Source organism: Cladophialophora bantiana (genome assembly GCF_000835475.1).
Source record: "Cladophialophora bantiana CBS 173.52 unplaced genomic scaffold supercont1.3, whole genome shotgun sequence".
Taxonomy (NCBI): Eukaryota; Fungi; Ascomycota; class Eurotiomycetes; order Chaetothyriales; family Herpotrichiellaceae; genus Cladophialophora; species Cladophialophora bantiana.
In genome coordinates, this window is record NW_015971577.1 from 397239 (window position 1) to 416237 (window position 18999).

Below are 18999 nucleotides of genomic sequence, written 5' to 3' on the forward strand. Positions count from 1 at the left end.
CCATTTCGTAGCCAGAGATTCGCTCTCATTCCTTCCCGCTTGGGGACACACCTGTTGCTTGTTTCAACGCTCAGCTCACGTCTACCAGCCTCCAGCTCTGAACAAAGAGAGTCCATGGCTGCTCCACGCGGATCAAGCCAACACCATAGACGGCACGAAGAAGGAGGCTTCAACGTGGAACGTAGAAGACCCGGTTCTACGACGTTTTCTTCACTTTGCCCGCCCCGGCCGCGCTCACCCCATCACCGCTTTCCTCCTAGCTGACACTTGTCGTCTTCTTCATCTCCATCTCCGTCTTCATCTTCTTTCTCTTCTTCTTGAATGCAACGAGCCATAATCATGGATCCAAATCCCCCTTTGCCTCCGCCTCCTCCGCCTTGTATTTCCTCTTCCACCTCCCAGGTTCTGGGTAAGCGCAAGTATGACCATCAGCCAACAATGCTGGTACAGAACCAGGATCGAAATAGCGGCGGCTCTGCTCCCCAGGTTCTGAGCTCTCGACTCTCGACCAGCCGCTTTTCTGAGCTGCTGTCCATAGATACCATGAGTTCCAAGTACCCAGGCATACAACCGGCGCTGTCGGAGCCAACTTCAAGCCTCAAAACAACCACTCCAACTCTCCGGGCCACCTTTATTCATACCACTCCTCATAGCATCGAGGTTGGCCGGCGACCTACAATCGACCGTAACCATAGTCAGTCGCTAGGGTCGGTGGTCTTGGGCGCTCACGTCCCATCGGTCGAAAGACCGCGTCCACCGGCGAACCCACCACGTCCAAAACGACAGAATTTCCGCCCCAGTCGACCCTTGCAGAATTCCGACCAAGTCTACAGCGACCTTTGGATTCACATCCTCAGCTTTTGCGAGCCCAAATTCCTCTTAGAAGCCAAAACTCTCAGTTCGGACTTCTATAAGCTTCTCGCAAAGAACTCCATCATCTGGAAAAAGAGCAGAATCAATCATTATGGTGCGGATATGCCGGATTGTCCCAAAGGCCTCACAGAACAGCAATACGTCGATCTCCTGGCGGGTCGTGGCTGCCAGAGCAGAGGTTGTCACGTCGAGGGCACTTTCAAAGTTCATTGGATGTTTCAAGTTCGCTTGTGCCCGGCTTGCTTCAAGAAAAGAACAATGAATGTAAGTCCATGTTGCTGTCCACCAACCCTCCCGTTGTTAGCACCTCGCCATGTTCTGACCGTGACGCTTGCAGGACAACGAACTTGCTCGCCACCGAGAGCATCGTCTCCCGTGCCTGTCGGAAAATGATCCACCTCCACGAGACGGACGAGCGCTCTGGGAGCTGCTTCCACTTGCACGGACTGACGGGTAAGACACCGTCTGTGTTGCACTGGGCCAAGACATTGCGCTAACGAAACATATTCAGCCGCCGCGAGGCAAACTCCCGCCATGTCAACGCCGAAACAAACGACTGGGCACTTGACCGCGGGAGGTTCGCGTTTCTGAAAACGTCCTTTGCCAGACTTGAAGACGAATACCAGAAATTCCGCACTTCGTACCCGCCCGACAACGGTGCACTCATGGCATGGGCACGCAAGATCCATAGAGAAACAATGGAACACATGGTTGAAGCAAATAAACTTGAGTCTTGGTCCAAGGAGTACACAAAGACGGTACAACCGCCAAAAAATCAAGCTCGCCGACAGCAGAAAATTGGGTTTTTTGAAGCACGTGCCGCAAAAATGTCGCCGCCCATGGACCGCGCGATTTTATGGAAAATGGCGCCTTTCAGACGAAACCTGAAGGGACAATCACCTACCACAAATCGGGTCTGGGAAACACTGTGGTCGAAGATAGAACCGTACAGATGGCAGGCAGAACAAGTGGAGCAATTCGAGCAATTGATGGCGTCCGACTTGATCGAGGACGTTCCGCAAGTCATGCTGTTCAGGCGACTGCATGAACATCGGCGAGGAAGGGAAGCGGTGCCGCGCTCATATCAGCCGGAGCAAAAGTTTGTCCTGCAGTTTGCTCAAAGGGAACTTGCCCGTTGCCTCAATGACAGCGTCGCCGATGAAGATATTCTACTCTTGTGCCTAAGGAACGTTTTCGACGCCTACAATAAGCTGGAGACTCCCCCAATCGGCCTCAATTTCGACGGCACCACCGGCCCTTATCGTCTGAGCCTAGATGACGCCAGGATGATTGTGGAGGATGTCTTGGAGAAGATGATCCCGCCGCATTCGGTCAGGGGCAGGGTTGTGTTCCAAAGCCTGAGGTGCAGAGGTTGTCAGCGATCCGACCACATCCGAACATGGTCTTTCGTGGATGCATTCGAACACATCCTTCAAACTCATGCCAGGCTCGTGGGTGAAGGTCTTGAATACTATCAATTTGCCATACCTTACCCTTCGAGGGACTTACGGGGATTGCTGGCAGAGGATGGCGGAGCTGTGTTCAAATTTCCCTGGTACACGGTTCTCTGGCCCAGGAACCTGCCTCTCGTGCCTCGTCATCAAGATGTGTCACAATTGGGCGCTTGGCAGCCGGATGTCAAAACCGAGTTTATCACGTTGTCGGGGCCCTTGAGAGTGTCGGCCTTTCAGGGGCGACGCCCTCTGCAGGAAAAATTTGCAGACGACGAGTTCGCGCTGAACTTCATACACGCGGCGAAGACACTGAACGGAGTCCAGCTGGACGGCCGCTGTCAGATGAAGATCGCCCTCAAGTACGCTCTCGACCTCTATGCGAAGAAGCATCCAACGGAGCCGCCACTATCAGCTTTCCTAGAATCTTTAGACCAGCTGAGCACCGTCAACCCAGCAATCGAACTGAAATTTGGATGTGGAATTTGCGCCAGCGAAGACCATGGGTCCCGCACCGTCCAAAAATCGAAGCAAAAGAAGACCATGTATGCCCTGAAGAACCATTGGGCGGCGAGCCATCGTGACTCGCCTGTTGGCTGGGGCCAGGGCATGATGGACCTCCCAGGTGAGGACGAAGTCTTGCAGCAGATTATGCAGGTGGACAAGAAGCTCCAGAGTCAGAAGGACGCGTTGGCGGAAAGAGCAAGGAAAATATCCACGAACATCAGGAAACGACCAAAATCCAAGAGCAGCGTCGTTTTGCAGATGAGGCTGGCGGCAGAGGTGCTTGATGAACTCTTCCCCAGAGTCATGGTGCAGTCGTATGCATGAGTGTTCTGGTAGGCCATTTGCCAACATCGCGGCGACCTCGTGCGCCAGATTTTGTGTTTCCCCCCGGCGAAAGCGCCGGCTATCTGATGTCTGGCCCCGCGCAGGTCATAGATGCTTCTATCACAGGCTGCCGAGATACCGACTACCATCGAACTGAGGAGGTCTCAACACTTCGTCGGCACGTGATCGCGAGGGCAGGAACGGGTATTGTTCGCTGAAATTACCCAAGAAGGAGATTCCCTCCGTGTGGAACTTCGGCCATTCCCAATCAGGAGAATGGCAGCGAGACAGCACACCAATGCGATATGGTCGGCGATCCAACCAACCCGGCTTTGGCCGTTGCGAAATCTGACGGAGAAAGACGTGCTCAGCGCACCCACTGCGCTGGATCCTTTGAAGGGGAAAAATTGTCGGAGCCACTCGGCCGGCGACTGGTGCCACTGCATTGGCTAGCATCGAGCCTCCCCTGCCAAGCCCGGACGAGGCTTACCGGGCGTGATGCCACGGACTGCCTTCTATTGGCTGGAGATGCTGGTAGACGGCGATTAAGAGCATTAGACCCTCGCTAAACGGTGCTCAACGCTACTAGCGCCATCCATGCTGATAACGTCAACGTCAGTTCCCGCACGCCCTTTGATAAAGAAAATCTCATGATTTTTATCCATTTTTTCCCCTTCCCTTCCCCTTCAGACGTGCCATTCGCCCGTTCCGCCACTCGTGCGTTTTCGTTCCCACTCTCCCTCGCGCCCTCAGCCTCAGTCACTCCTTTGATGTGGGTCGTTTGACTTTGGTTTCCCTCGCCAGCAGCAAATTCGCCTCCAGTCGCTGATGGCCCATTATTCAGCCTCGCCAGCTCCCACCAATTTACCAGCAGGTCTCGCCGTCCATAGCCTTTTTCGGGAAAGTTCTGGCTGTGGTGCTGAGTTCTATAACTGGCTCCATTTGCTGTCTCGTCCTCATCTCTTTCTGCTTCTGCCTCGAAAATCCCCCTGCGAGAGACACTCCTAGATCGGTGAACGACTTTTGATCTCCAAAATGGCAACCGCAACTGCAACCCGCACATTCTCCAAGGCCGTTGCACGAAGCACAGCTTCGGCCACCTCGTCCCTCCGCCTCGTCGCTCGCTCCTCAAGATCCAATGCCGCCGCTAAACAGTTCTTCCAACAATCCTCCCGCCGCCACTACTCCTCTGAGTCAACTCCTCCCAAATCTTCAAACGCCACCGCCATCTATGGCAGCGTCGCCGCCCTCGCCGCCCTCGCAGGAGGCTACTATTATTTCAGCACTCAAAACACTGCAGGGCAAGAGAAGAAGGCCGGGAGTGTCCCCGTGGGCAGCGCAGGACAATCTGCCGGCGTCTTCAAGCCTACTGCCGCGGATTACCAGAAAGTGTACAACGCCATTGCGAAGCAGCTGTGGGAGAGAGATGACTACGATGATGGCAGCTATGGTCCCGTTCTCTTACGCCTCGCGTGGCATGCGTCGGGAACCTATGACGCCGCCACGGGCACTGGAGGAAGCAACGGTGCAACCATGCGCTTTGCTCCCGAGTCCGAGCATGGCGCCAATGCCGGCTTGAAGAACGCCCGCGACTTCCTCGAGCCAATCAAGGCACAGTTCCCCTGGATTTCGTATTCTGACCTGTGGACCCTCGCTGGCGTCTGTGCCGTCCAAGAAATGTCTGGGCCTATCATTCCATGGCGACCTGGCCGACAAGACAGGGACGTCGCCTTCTGCACCCCGGACGGCCGCTTGCCCGATGCCTCCAAAGGCCAAGACCACATCCGTGCCATCTTCGGCCGCATGGGCTTCAACGATCAAGAAATGGTGGCATTGTGTGGTGCTCACGCTTTAGGCCGGTGCCACGCAGACCGATCTGGGTTTGATGGACCGTGGACCTTCTCCCCGACCGTCTTCACAAACGATTACTACCGCCTGCTTATGGAAGAGAAATGGGGTTGGCGATCTTGGAAGGGGCCCAAGCAATACGAAGACGCCGCGACGAAGAGTCTGATGATGTTACCTACCGACGTGGCCTTGATCAAAGATCCGACCTTTAAGAAGTGGGTAGAGAAATATGCCAAGGACGGCGATTTGTTTTTCAAGGACTTCTCGAATGTGCTGTGCAAGTTGTTCGAATTGGGCGTGCCCTTCCAATCAAAGGCGGAGGATAGGATTCAGTTTAAGCCGACTATCGACGAGTCCTGAATCCTTGTTGAACGAGAGCGAAGATCGCCTCCCTTGTGACTGAATTTTTGTTGGAGATTGCCGGGTAAAGAGGTCGAGCGATATCTCTCGTACCACCCCTCTCAAGATTCTTCCTTGAATGATTGTGTTTTGACTAGTTGTACTTTTCACGCATGGCGAGATTGCGGAGGCGTGTCTACCAGAACGTCCATGCAGAGCTCTGCACCAGCGGATCAGAGCTTGCGGACAGGGGTTGGAGGTCGTGATGTAATACTAAGCGGCATTCATACAGCACCTTTCTAACTGCCACGAGACTTTTGTTTCCCGATAGGCGAAAGCAAGCAAGCAAGCAAACAAGGGAAAGATGCATAGCGATAGGATATTAGATTAGGGCGCAAGCTAGACCATAGACCATAGACCATAGCAAACACCATCCGGAGACCATGGTGAAGACCATACACTCGCTTGCTCTTTGCCCGGCTGATCTGCTTTGAGGCTTTGATATTTTGATGTCAACTCATATGCCCGCTCCAGGCTGAGAAGGCGGAGTGGGATGAGAAAGGGGAAGCGAACATTGGTGTTTTTGTTTTCTGAACCAAGGGTTTCATTGCAGTGGTGTCCTACCCATTCCATGTGTAGCACATGCTCCCACGAGGAGCCTGAACAGTCTGAAGAGTCGACCAGCTCCGTACGGAGTGTCCAACTCCTGGGCTATAATGTGACCAGCTCTGCGCTCGCCTCGCCGCTGCATCCTGCATTTGGCTTCCAGGAATCTGGGTTGCCCGCTCCGTTTGGTTTGACTCTTGTACTCCCTGGTTTCAGCTCCCCTGACCCGTCCCTGTTTTCGGTTGAGTTCGGATGGTATTGGGTTTTTGGGCCTCTGGTTTCTGGACTCGTCCTGCCTGCTGTCCAAATCACTCTGGCTTTCTCCCCAGTGACAAAGCCAACCCTCGTTTAATTATCCACCGGAAATGGGACCGGCCGTGAATTTTCCTGCCCAGACCCCAGCCTCATTTCATATGACACCAGTAGATTCAAGAAATCCTTGAGCGTCATTCCATCGATATCTCGGAGCGTGAGTTCGTTGTTGAGATACGTGATGTGTTCTGGTTTTTTGAGACTTGAAATGATCTTCAACTTGGACTCGGACTCTGTGCATTCTCCTCTGCCGCGACTATCTTGTTTCGGATGCCGTTGAATTTCTTCAGAAAGTCGATCAGGCATGCGCAGTCCTTCGGATCAAGACTTTCCATGCTCTTTTGCTCGATTTCCAAGGGGGTTGGTTCCAGTATCTAATGCTTTCCCTCCGGCTACAACCAGACTGTTGCAGGCAGGCTGAATCCCTCATTGCTAGGTTCCAGGAGCTCGCCTCGGATGGTCGGATGAAGGCTTTCGGCAAGGAATGCCAAGGCGTAGTCATTCTTTTGCCTATAGATGCGGTGTTCTTCACATTCTTTGACATATTGACACTCCCAAAAGGTTGCTTCGTTGTCGGACCTTGCATTGGAGACTCTGTACGCGGTGTCTTTTTTACTAGGTTCCTTCCTCTTCTTGCCGACGAAGAGTACCCAGATGCCCCGATACTGACAAGCTATCTTGAATGCTTAAGCCCGTTCTTTACAGTTGGCTTCGCCTCTGAGTTGGGAGATGTTCGCCCCGGCGCCAGGGACGATGACGGACATGATGACAAGGATGGAGGTGCGAGTCGCAGTGGCCGGTCGGTCGAAGAGCGAGAATGTGTTCCAGGGCTGTTGCGCAGTTTGCTAAGTGAATTCTGCGAGTCGCGCCAACACAACACAGCAGGATGCCACCAGTTCTGCCGATACCAGGGAATGAATTCGTGTCCTTTCTGTCCAGCTCCAGCGATTATTATACTGACTTTTGTCGATGAATAGACCGTGGCACGTCAAGGCCCCCATCTCTTTCACTGTCCATCCTCATCCGACGCATCATCTCTGAACGTAGCTCAGATTACCAGCACCAGAGCCTTCTGTCGTCCTTGCTGAGCCCCAGGCCACGAATGAGACTGATGGGTATGGGATCCAGCAGCCACATACCACCGCTGGCCATGTCGTCGAAAAACATGCCACCAGTTCCCCAAAGCCACAGAAGGGTAAAAACAGCATTTGAGCCTTGACGCATGATTATTGTCCACGGGCCTGGCAGCCTTGAGAGATAACAGCTGGCGAAAAGTAGGGAGCCAGCGCTTTGGATGGCCATACCAACCGGCTGAAGTGCAAAGAAGAGAAAAGTGGCAAGGGGCCTTGTAGGTCCCAGCAGCGTATGGCTTGCGCATGCGTGCAATATCCCGCTGAGGACGAACACGGTCACGACTCGAATCGTCTCTCTTACTCCCGACTGCTTCAGACATTTTTGTCGCTTGTTGTCTGACCATCGGCAGCCACAAGAACCCAGACCGTTATGGCCTGGCAGAAACTCGGCAACAGCATCCCCAATGCTCACAAAGTGCTTTCTGAAGAATTGGTGCCATGATTCGCCCCAAAACCCTCGCAGACCTTTGCGCAGAACAGCGGACGGACTGCCCCAGATTGGTGGGAATGCGAGAGGTGACGCATTGAGTCCGAGCATCCCCGGGCCGAGAATGTTGACCTGCAGGAGGACTGCAGAGGCGAATATCAGATCGACCGCCGTGTACATCCCTGCTGTGCCGAGAAGCAAGCGGTAAGTGTATAACCCTAATGAAGACGTAATGTACCGCGAAAGATGGGGCGGTGGTCCGTGCGTGGGATAACCGACGAAGTACGGGTCCGCGATCATGACGCATTTTATGAGATCGATGAGGAAGTAGTCGACAAGAAAGCGGGAGACATTCCGGGCGATCGAAGCGGTCCGGTTCGAACACGACTTGCCCAGATCAGGATCACATGCAGGTGAAGCCGCAGAACTCCAGGACCAGTGGACGCCGCGGATGCTGGTGATGAGGTCCAGTATCCAAAATAATCTCTGCCATATGGTTTCAGGCATGGGCTCCCAAGCAAGGAGGTATTTGGTGCGCCGTCCACTATTCATATTACCACTTGGTCTCGGATCAGCACGGCCATCTGCCCTTGACGTCCCTCCGTCCGGTCGCAGTACCAGTCTTCTGAACGACCTGGGGTCGTGCAAGAGCATGAAGTTGACAGTGACAACAACACACAGGACCGAGTTCAAACCTATGCCGATACTGCCCATAACGCCGGGAGAGCGCATATACAGCAGGTTCCAAAGCGAGATGTAGGAAATGCACACAAAGACCGGCCAGCGACACCATTGGAAGGACCCCTCCGATATCGAGGGGCGCACCAACAACCAGCCAACAAGGAGAATGAAATTCAAGGAGCTGACGAGCGAGGACGCGGGCGTCACGGTACCGGCGGCGAGAGCGCCCAAATAGCTTTCATGCACTCTTTGCTCAGCCTGCGCGTAGGACATGCCGAGATACTAAGCGCTGTGGCCGATTCTGTAGCGATTCATTGTCACCCGCGGGTAACGATGTTGAGATTTAAGGCTGGGGGCATTCGCTATTAACAGCCAGCCCCTTTTTCCATTAGTCGTGGAAGGTTGGTGCTACTGTAGATTAGGTATAGCGGACTCCACATGCAGTTAGTTCGCCTACTAAATAGCACCTGGTACGAGATATGGGTGTTCACAGTATACTATTAGTACCCGCACTCCCCATACCTTTTCCTGGTACGGAGGACTTACTGCTCACTAGGGTAATAATTCTCATCCTGACCTCCTTTTTTCTAGCTGAGGATTGGAACTACATCAGAAGGGCAAGTTCAGGTTATATTCGTATTTGCACTTAGCTGCCAACCAACGGAAGCTACAAGGTAGGGGCCCGCGCCCGTCTCCGTCCGCCATGTAGCCGGGGGCGAACCGGGGCAAGGAGGCCTGAAGACGAAAGATCAATCCGGGGTCGAGGAAGGGAGAGCGGGGGCCGCGGGCTGACAGACAGAGGTCGGGACTCGAGGGTGGCATGGCGCCATTACTGTCTGTGTTTACTCACAATCGTATCCGGGTAGGATGACTGGGCACTCGCTCGCTCACATGGCTTTTTTGCACGTCTATACGTAGCGAGCACATACGTAGGGAGATCTAACCCTACAAGGATGGGAGTACAAGGATAGTTAGCGTTAGGCCCTCGTCGTCGCCGCCCGCCGCCTTGTGAGGCACGCCTGCGTCCTAGAAGAGGATGCACTGAAAGAGACGGCCACCCTCGTAGTTCCTTGCGAGAGCAGAACCTCCGCGGATGCGAGGTCCACGACTATTGTCATAGGTAGGTGCCGTCTTGTTTTTGTTGTTGTTGTTGCTTCTGTTACTGTCCCCCCTTCCTTTCTTTTTAAAGGTTAATAGGACGTAGGCCTATTGTCAAAAACAAATAGCACGAGTAAGCGCTTGAGTGCCTCGTATGGGTGGCTTCTACGCACGTTTATATAAGTCAACGGCAATAAGAGATCTTGATTACAGAGCATTCTGTGGGAATATCAATAGTAGGAATATCCATACAAAGTACGTCACAACAAATTGAAGAATATGGTCTCATGCCGTCGATCCTAACTTCGGGCTCGTAGAAACCTGCCGCGCAATGAACCCAAAGACGTCCGCAGCGGTCTTGATAGGTTTTGCCGTCGTTTGCTTCCCGAGTGGTCCCTACGTGCCGGTATTGGGCCTCAACCCGGTACGTCCGCTCGTATATGTGCTCCTCAATCTTCCACGCCGCTGTCCAGAAGGCGTGTTCCTTCAGCGGCAGATCTGCAATGATATGAGCCGACAGCGAACAAGACCAGAGCGAAGACCGACATGAAAGAGCTTAGACTTTCGCTCCCCCTCCTCCAAGCATACCAGGTCCCATGGCACCCAACCCAACTGCGAACTCCGCCGACATTCAACGAGACGTTGTCGAAACCATGGGACCCCATGCCGCCCAACTGGTTCCTGGGGAACTGATTCATCACCCATTCCAACCAAGAGCTGTACAATGTCTTTCTGAATTTCATCAGGACCCTCACGCGGCCTTGTGCGGACGACATCTGCTACTCGCTCGACGCCACGCCCCTCAGCGACCTGGCGTCCTTCCAGCTTGTGACCGACACGCAGAGACCCAACGCCACTTACTTCGGATACTCACTCGACACCGCTGTCGCCGAGGGCGCCTACCACAGCGTGCCCACGGGCTCGCTCGCCTCGCAGAACAACACATACGAGGTCATCAGCTGGGGCTATGACTCCCTGGGCGCAGCCTTCGTGGTTGTGCATGAGACACCCGCCACGTCGGAGACGGTGGCGTCGCTGGACATTTTCAGCCGGGGCCCTGCGGGGCCGAGCAACGACACTCTGGACACCATCGGGGCTGGGATTCAAAGGCTAGGAAACAAGAAGCTCATGGACTTATTGACAGATGTGACCCAGACACCGCAAGACGGAGGCAGGGACAACGATCCGTGGCCGTCTTGTAACGCGACCTGCAGGACCAACGGTATGCGTGTTCCCCCCCCCTCTTTTTTCCCTTCTCTCTCCCCGATCTCCTTGCTCTTGGATATCGGCAATTCGTGGTGATATCTCACAGCGTATTCCATGCCACTTGAGCAGTGTGATTGAGCGGACAACCCGGGCCAACGGATAAATTGGACTTTGAATGAACGTGGTGGACATGGCGAGTTCAAGATATGTTTCGGCAAGACGGAGGAAATGATGTACCACAGGATTGTCGAACCCGGTTGCAGGGTCCTAAGCGGAAGGCTGCCAACGGTGAGATCCGACCTCGTGCGCCTTCAGTCAGACCCACGTCTCATGCTTGTGATAGGTGAATTTAAACTGATATCTGTCTTAGAGGTTGGAACAGTTCCTGTCGTTTCCTGTAAATTCTCACAATTGTCTTGCGTTGCCCTATCCGTTAACCTGGGGACTCGTCGTCCTTCCCACCTAGTGATAACATGTAGTGAACCACTATATCGACACGGGCGGTGACACCTAGCTTAATCCATCATCTCCCGGTCTTCTTTTGCGTCCTTGGTCTCTTCCCTTTTCGCCTTGTGCTCAGGAACCTTTCCTGTCTCAACTGTAACTTTCCCATCTGCTCCCTTGTGTTCTAGCTCAAAGATAACTAGCTCCCAAGTGAACTCCCTGAGAAGATCCGACATCAAGGCCTCTCCGTCAGGGGGATTAGAAACAGGAGTTTTGTTTGTTGACCTGGCTGTGGTAAGAATGCGTGCGATATCTGGGCGGCTGAGGAACACCCAGTAGTCGACAGGAGTGAGGTCCGCGGCGACTTTTTCGATCATTTCAGCATCCGAGAATCTCCCACCCGCACTCACGATCCGATGTCTCAAAAGTTCGAGCTGCTTCACATATTCTGTTACGGTGTGGGATCTCTTCAGCCGCAACTTCTGAATGCTCTTCGTCGCCAATTTGATCACAAGTCCGTCGTCCATCTTGTACCGCTGCTCGAGGTATTTCCAAGCTTCGTGAGCGTCATTGAATTTGTCAAGGCATTCTCTTATTGCAGGGTCGACCCAGTATTTCAGAAGTCCTAGGGCAAACATAGGTTTGGCAGAGCCGGCGTGTTCCAGTCCATTATTAGCCCTCCCCTGACTGATGAGTTCCCAGACCATTTTGTATTCAGCAATTGTTCGGAAATCATGGACCCAACGGTTGTAATTCACGTAACCTGTAAGGCGTTCGAAGCCGGCGCCGGCGTCTGGAAAGAAGTCTGACATGGTGATGGAGATGATAACGCAGGGACAGCCGTAGGAATAGGGGTGTGGTTGATGACGTGAAATAAAAGATAAGTCAAGTGTGGGATGGTGTGAGGCGAAGCGGACCAACGTGTCGAGGCAGTGACAGTCCGTAACCAGTACTGCCGGACCGCCCGCGGTCAACAGCCTCGTCACACTTGGCACTGAACTGCCTCTCCAGTGGAGAATATCCTTTGTGTCAACACAATGCTGGAAATAATTCTCAACTCGTCAACAAAGGGGTGATAGATTCTGCATGTAACAATCAGACCCATTCTGAACTTGACGAGAGCCAAATTGACAAAGGGATGGAGACTCTCAAATGTAGGCGAGAGTGTCACGGAGGCAACATCGTCTGGGAATGCCACACTTTCGATCCTCTTATCAGAGGTGAGTTCACTTTCTTCGTTCATGGATGCCTTTGCCAAACCCCCACAGAGATGGACCAACAGGACTTCGCGCTGGCCAGGAAGCCATGGGGTCAAGCCCTGAGCACAGCAGCACAAGAAGCAAGTCATGGACTCTTGGAACCCTTGAACGGATGTGGTAAGTGAAGCCCCCAACAGCGATGTGAAAATGTTCCACAACCTGTGCCCATAGCGCTAAGTGAAGCACTCAGATTATCATCTCTACATCCGCAGAGCCGGACAGGATGCTGAAAAGCTGGCCGAGGCGCTGTTTAAGCTTCAAGCCAACCCCGATGCAAATGAAATAATCCAGTTCATCATTCGCAGGAACATCGAGGTGCTGCGCGGATTGCAAGAAGTCTGCCACGATCACTTTAACGTTGTCAGGAAGAGAGCAATTGATGTCATCCAGGTGGATCTCGAATACAGTGGAAAGTATAACAAAGCTCAAGTTCGCAAGTTCGTCCAAGAAGTCTGTGGTGCATCCGATGAGCAGCAGCGCTGGGTCAATATTTTAGGCCTTGAAATCAACGTATCAGAGGTTGCCCTGAAGCGTCTAAGCATTGCCAAAGAGGCGGCAGGTCTGGTCCAAAAGAAGAGGGCAGAGACAATTAGCGATGAGGAAGAGCAGGCGCTGGGAGACTTGTACATCGAGTTCCAAAGCTGGCGGGCTGTGTTGTTACGCTGGGTTTTGCAGCTAAACAAGTTGACCGGCAACGGCGATTTCCTGCGACGCCATCGAAACGAGCTTTGGGATATCGTCGACAGCGAATTGGAGGGGTGAACTGCGTTGAAGCTGAAGGTTAGATGATGGACTCGGGTCTTCACCATGTTACGCTGGATCACGACTATCGCTGAAAAGGCTGCCCCTTCCGCTCTCTTTCTCCAGAGATTGTGGAAAGACAGGAACAGTGGTTGTGTATCAGGCATCCCTCTGCACTGACAATCTTTGTTTGTGCACCGTGGGAAAGGGCATCTCCAGCAATTAGAGAGAGTCTATTGGACATGTTGAGGACTGAAAGGTTCTTTGTGGAAAGACCACATGACTAGGCAGAATGCATAATACTTCATCACAAGCAATGTTGAGATACGCAAAGTTTACGGGTATAAGAGAAAGAAAATCGAAATGGGGCCGGCAGACTTGCCAAGGCCGCACCACTCAAGGCTCGGAAAAGTTTCTATTCTAAGATTGTTTATGTCACTCTACAGTGACATCTCTTCCATATCCTCCTGCGTATGTTGCTCAGCTGGTCGCTGGGAAGCTTTACGGCTCTGGCCGAATGGGGTCCTCTTGTGGTCTGGGATCCAGATCGACTTGATTGTTCTGCACGACTGGGCAGTTTCCTTCTCCCTTGCACCATAGTCTCCGTATAGTAAAACAATAGTCATATGCTCATGAGTACTCGGTACATCTCTGGGCATTCTTCCTGGTAATACGACGTTTGACTCCTACCCAGTTACATCTTTTCGCGTTCTGCACATTCCTTTTGGACAAGCAAAGGCATCACAGGATCTTGCTTTAATCCTCGGACAGAATGGATGGAACGACAGCTGTGGACTTAAGGGGAGATAGTGGCTGGACTCAGAAAGGATAACGTGTGAGACGCGTAGTTGTACCAACAGGAGCAGGCTTTCCACCTCCGCACATTCAGATCCAGAAACGAACTGCTGAGTATGAGCCAACACATCGTAGATCGTACTCCACACAGGAGCTTCAGTGAGAATGCGACCACACAGGCATCCCACATGTTGCTGTAGGGGTGTGGTGGTGAATGGACACAGCCAACCCATCGTGCCACCGTTCGCAAATGTACCTATCTAAGACTATCAGCAGGGTGCTGGCTCACCTCACACCGAAGAAGCCTAAGCTGTCTCATAAGCGGGACATCGCCTAGAAGCAACAAAAAAGCAATAACAACAATCGCATCTCGAGGTGGGAAGTTGCTCGGATGAATGTAGTTGCTTGTAAGCATGCCCTCTCGATGGTAATCAACCCCTTGGCGGCTGGATCAGACGCTTTAGAGTAGCAGACGACATGGAACAATCCGCAGCGGAGACCGTCGGAACCTGAGCAACCAGCGTGGGGGATGTTGGGCCACAGTTACCTCGTTAGCTGGGGACCTGGAGGGGTGCATTCTGCTTTCCAAGGAGTCTACTACCCCCTCTAGCCAAAGAGAGAAATAGGAAAGATGATAGATGATGCTTCCCAAGGATAGCCACGTAAGCCTTGAGGGGTAATTGTCGAGATTTCCTGATTATGGCATATGGAGACAATGCTCAAAAATGGTGAACTCACTGTAGGGTGGTGCTCCTAGCAGTCTCCAAAGATCGGTCCAGATAATGTCGCGGCAAGCGGGAGAAGTTGGGATTGATAGGAACCCAATGGTCAGCCTTGCTACCTGTATCCTCTGTAAGAGGCAGCTATTACCGTGTCCAAAGCCTGATATGCATGTCAGACAGAATGGAGTCTTTCTAGAAGTGGCGAAAGAAGAATATGACCCGGGATCTGCATTACCCGGAAGGTTGAGAAAGAAAAGGCCGGAACCATAATAGTTCAGCCGGGAAAGATTGGACTTGCCATTGTGCGCATGTGTGCGTTGTCATTTCTGTATAGGCGATTCGGCAATGGAAGACTTGGTTGATAAGACATGGATATTGACTACTGGATGGTTCTCTGGCCTTTGCCGCGGAGATAGATGTACAGATCGAAGGAAAGCCTTGGGTCGAAGCCTTGCAGCCTTGCAGCCTCGGGCGCATGGCATGGGGGAGCCTCTGATGTCATCCAAAAGAAAACGACGCCGCCACCTTCACATATTCTTTACCTCGAACTGTTCCTCCTTTCTAGGAAGCCCAGACCATCGGAGCTCCCCTTGTCAGCGGCCAGAACCAACAGCACGAGACGCAAAACAACGCAATGTGAGCTTCCGAGTTCAGGCCACGGTCTTGTTTCCTCGGATGGCATGACCCGCTGCCGTTGCCGCTGTGCAATCATCATGCATGAACTCGTTGCCATCGCCGAACAAAACGCACCAATCGGCCATGGCCAGTCTGATATTGGCTATCCCCCAGACCTGAATCGGGTTAAGAAAGGAGATTAACCTTGCCTTGGATTCGTTTGCAATGGGTCTTCTATCGACGAGGCTCTTGCCATTCGGACATATCATCACGCGAGCGTTTTTTTTTTTTTGGGTGCCCTACTTGTTGTGCAGAGGAAAAAAGGCTCCAAATGTCTCCATACGGGGTGTATCACTCATCCACCTGTATAGCACGAATCACTCACTCAGCGAATCTTATCGCAAACTATGCCATCTGACAACCACAGCTCACAAACCAAGACCCCGTTCTTCTCAAATACCTTATCTCTGCCATCTGCTTCCGGGGCATCCGCACACTGAGGAACCGGCCCCAACCTTGTTCTGACTTCGAATTGTCAATGCCACATAGTCCCGATCCAGAATAACGCCCGAGTCCAGGGCTAGGTGCCCCGAGAGACGTGCCTCACGAAGGTTCAGATGCCATCCCGCGTTACAGCCGGGCTGTGGAGGCGGATTCGATCGATACAATCCTTGCCCCTTTCGTTGCATTGTCGAAATGGAGGGTCTCAAATCACGCTCCATGCTCTGTGGTGAAAATGACTGGGATTTCCACAATTCTCTTTCGTCGTCTTCTTATCCTTTGAACGTCTTGTAATCGACGCTGCTTCTCGACTCACTTGACGTCCTGCTAGCTGCAGTTCTTGGTCGTCATATTCGTGCACCTCCCTCTTTCCAGACCCTTGGCAACAGCTTAAAGATACGGGAATTATCAAGATGGACATTGACGTCGAGAAGAAGCAGGGGTCTAACCCCGGGGTCGTGGCTCCTGGCCAGGAATTTGGTCACATCGTCTCCACCCAGGAGAAGACGTCTTTCTTCGCCCGTATCATCGATGGATTTCGCGAAAATCCCAAGTATGTCTCCGGCTCCATACGATATCGCAAGCAAACAGGATACTGACGGGACACGTTGTATTCAATAGCGCCCGCGTTTCTGAGTTGCTGGTCGATGATAATGGAAAGCCGCTGCCCAACCAGCCACCAGCACAGCCGGCATTGGCCATGAAACTCAAACAGCGACACTTACAGATGATTGCCATTGGCGGTTCAATAGGAACCGGTTTGTTCGTCGGTTCGGGCTCGGCTCTTGCGACGGGCGGTCCGGCGGCGCTTGTCATAGCATATTGCACACTTGGGATCATGATCTTTTGTACTGTCCATGCCTTGGGAGAGATGGCTGTCTTGTAAGTGATCAGGCTTGACGGGGAGCACGGCGCTGGGTTACCATAAAGACGACCTACACTGCGATGCGCTCTGGTCTTTTGCCTCCTGGTCGGGTCAATGTGCTGATGCAGAGATTGGGAGAACGACAGATTTCCCGTTGCCGGCTCCTATTCAGCATACTCATCCAGATTCCTTGATCCGGCGTGGGGTTTTGCAATGTCTGTACCACCCCACAACCCGAAGCCCATTTTCGCTGTACTAACGCCATGTCAGGGGATGGAACTATGCCATGCAGTGGCTCGTCACTCTCCCGATCGAGATCATGGCCGCTAGCATCACTTTGAACTACTGGCAGGGTGCACGAGACGTCAATCCATGTGTCTGGGTTACCATCTTCTATGTGGTGATCGTCTCAATAAATCTGTTTGGTGTGAGGGGATACGGAGAGGCGGAGTTCGTTTTCTCAATTGTCAAAGTTGTGGCAACGCTCGGATTTATGTGAGTCGAGCCTGTCAATCCTGTTTTGACGGGCCAAAGCTGACTTCGGATGCCAGAATATTTGCCTTGGTCGTCGACGTCGGCGGGGGTCCCACCGGCCATTATTTTGGAGCCAAAACATGGGACGATCCAGGCGCCTTTGCATATGGCTTCAAAGGAGTTTGTTCAGTTTTCGTGACAGCCGCGTTCTCGTTTGGTGGCACTGAATTGGTGGGTTTGGCGGCAGCCGAGGCAGAAAACCCACGTCTGGCGCTCCCTACAGCCATCAAGCAAGTGTTCTGGCGAGTTGTTCTGGTCAGTTGATCCAGAGCATGCCGATGCGGTTTTGCAACCCTGGCTAACGATTGCCGCACCAGTTTTATATCATTTCCCTGACATTCGTCGGGTGCTTGGTCCGGTGGGACGACCCACGTCTTCTCAACAGTGGCAGCAGCGCCAATTACTGGACATCGCCATTCGTGCTGGCCATCAAAGTAAGTTATTCCCCAGCGGGCGATGGCGTCGCTGGACATTATGGATGCTGACAAGGAAGTCAGAATGCGGGTGTCGGAGGCTTGCCCTCGGTCTTCAACGCTGTCATCCTCATTGCGGTGCTGAGTGTCGGCAACGCATCTGTATATGGCGCATCACGCACCCTGGCCGCCCTTGCCGACAATGGCCAGGCGCCGAAGATCCTTGGCTATATCGACCGAACGGGCAGACCGCTCGTGGCCATTCTCTTCTCGTCAGCACTCGGAGCTCTTTGCTACCTTGTTGCGTTGAAACCGTCGCAGCGACAAGAAGCATGGAACTGGATGTTTGCTGTCAGCGGTCTGGCAAGCATCTTTACCTGGGGATCCATTTGTCTGTGCCACATTCGATTCCGCCAGGCCTGGAAGTACCATGGTCATACCCTAGACGAACTGCCGTACAAGTCTCAGGCAGGCGTAATTGGGTCATGGATCGGCTTTGGGTTCAATTGCCTGGTGCTGGTGGCTCAATTCTGGACGGGATTTGCCCCGGTAAGTTCCTCTCCCCCCAACATCAGAGCTGACGTCTTTGACTCGCCATCACATGGTGGCGTAAACGGTGCCGCTGGCCACGGAGGATCTCTTGAATCGTTGGAGCAATGTGACTGACTTTTATTTCCCCCCACGCAGATTGGCTACCGAGAAATGTCATCATCGGAAAGGACCAAGAGTTTCTTCGAAGGGTATTTGGCAGCTCCGGTGGTTATTGCATTCTACATTGGATTCAAAATCTGGAAGAGGACTCCGATTCGACGCGTCAAGGACATCGACGTGGTGTCTGGTAGACGTGAGATCGACCTGGAACACATCTTGGCAGAGGAACACGCGATCCGAGCAACGTGGCCGTGGTGGAAGAGGACATGGAACACCTTTTGCTAGCGGGCGGGCTAGAAAGGATATGTCAATGCGCACGAGGTTGTCGAGGCCGTCGAGGCTCTCATGGGGACAAAAGCGAGTTTAGTTTGAAACCTGAGGCCGCAGGCAAGGAATGCCAAGACACGGATGGGCAACGGTAGGGAAGCCCTGCGAAGGTTTCCTCGTGGTCAGAGTAGGCCGGCTCGCAGGTAGGCTCGCAGGCTGGGCATGGGAACATCGAAAACGTCCCAAACGTCAAGAAAGGGCGAAAACGTGGGCCCCCCATCGACCCTTCGCCCCTTCGTGCCTTTCACAGCGCCGGGGAGCGAATGGCAGAGGATGAGCATCAGCCATCGATCTTGGCTCGGAGCTTCGTTCGCCATTCTGGCCATC

The 18999-nt window shown here is 53.1% G+C and overlaps 7 protein-coding genes across 7 annotated transcripts; 5 read left to right on the plus strand and 2 right to left on the minus strand.

Moving 5' to 3' along the window:
• Positions 1-339: 339 nt before the first annotated feature.
• Positions 340-3155, plus strand: Z519_02051 (uncharacterized protein; the record flags this gene model as incomplete). The annotated part of the gene is made up of 3 exons (XM_016759808.1): positions 340-1137; positions 1211-1326; positions 1385-3155. 3 exons carry the CDS (start codon positions 340-342, stop codon positions 3153-3155), a joined length of 2685 nt encoding a protein of 894 aa, XP_016623329.1.
• A 1035-nt stretch (positions 3156-4190) lies between these two features.
• Z519_02052 (uncharacterized protein) lies at positions 4191-5363 on the plus strand (the record flags this gene model as incomplete). The annotated part of the gene is made up of 1 exon (XM_016759809.1): positions 4191-5363. One exon carries the CDS (start codon positions 4191-4193, stop codon positions 5361-5363), a length of 1173 nt encoding a protein of 390 aa, XP_016623330.1.
• A 1950-nt stretch (positions 5364-7313) lies between these two features.
• Z519_02053 (uncharacterized protein) lies at positions 7314-8534 on the minus strand (the record flags this gene model as incomplete). The annotated part of the gene is made up of 1 exon (XM_016759810.1): positions 7314-8534. One exon carries the CDS (start codon positions 8532-8534, stop codon positions 7314-7316), a length of 1221 nt encoding a protein of 406 aa, XP_016623331.1.
• A 1611-nt stretch (positions 8535-10145) lies between these two features.
• Z519_02054 (uncharacterized protein) lies at positions 10146-10943 on the plus strand (the record flags this gene model as incomplete). Its single annotated transcript, XM_016759811.1, has 3 exons — positions 10146-10276; positions 10346-10821; positions 10912-10943. The coding sequence occupies 3 exons, from the start codon at positions 10146-10148 to the stop codon at positions 10941-10943; spliced, it is 639 nt and encodes a 212-aa protein (XP_016623332.1).
• A 377-nt stretch (positions 10944-11320) lies between these two features.
• Positions 11321-12061, minus strand: Z519_02055 (uncharacterized protein; the record flags this gene model as incomplete). The annotated part of the gene is made up of 1 exon (XM_016759812.1): positions 11321-12061. One exon carries the CDS (start codon positions 12059-12061, stop codon positions 11321-11323), a length of 741 nt encoding a protein of 246 aa, XP_016623333.1.
• A 458-nt stretch (positions 12062-12519) lies between these two features.
• Z519_02056 (uncharacterized protein) lies at positions 12520-13270 on the plus strand (the record flags this gene model as incomplete). The annotated part of the gene is made up of 2 exons (XM_016759813.1): positions 12520-12625; positions 12699-13270. The coding sequence occupies 2 exons, from the start codon at positions 12520-12522 to the stop codon at positions 13268-13270; spliced, it is 678 nt and encodes a 225-aa protein (XP_016623334.1).
• A 3025-nt stretch (positions 13271-16295) lies between these two features.
• Z519_02057 (uncharacterized protein) lies at positions 16296-18630 on the plus strand (the record flags this gene model as incomplete). The annotated part of the gene is made up of 8 exons (XM_016759814.1): positions 16296-16435; positions 16504-16764; positions 16894-16962; positions 17018-17242; positions 17299-17536; positions 17599-17715; positions 17779-18243; positions 18382-18630. 8 exons carry the CDS (start codon positions 16296-16298, stop codon positions 18628-18630), a joined length of 1764 nt encoding a protein of 587 aa, XP_016623335.1.
• Between the last annotated feature and the right edge of the window lie 369 nt (positions 18631-18999).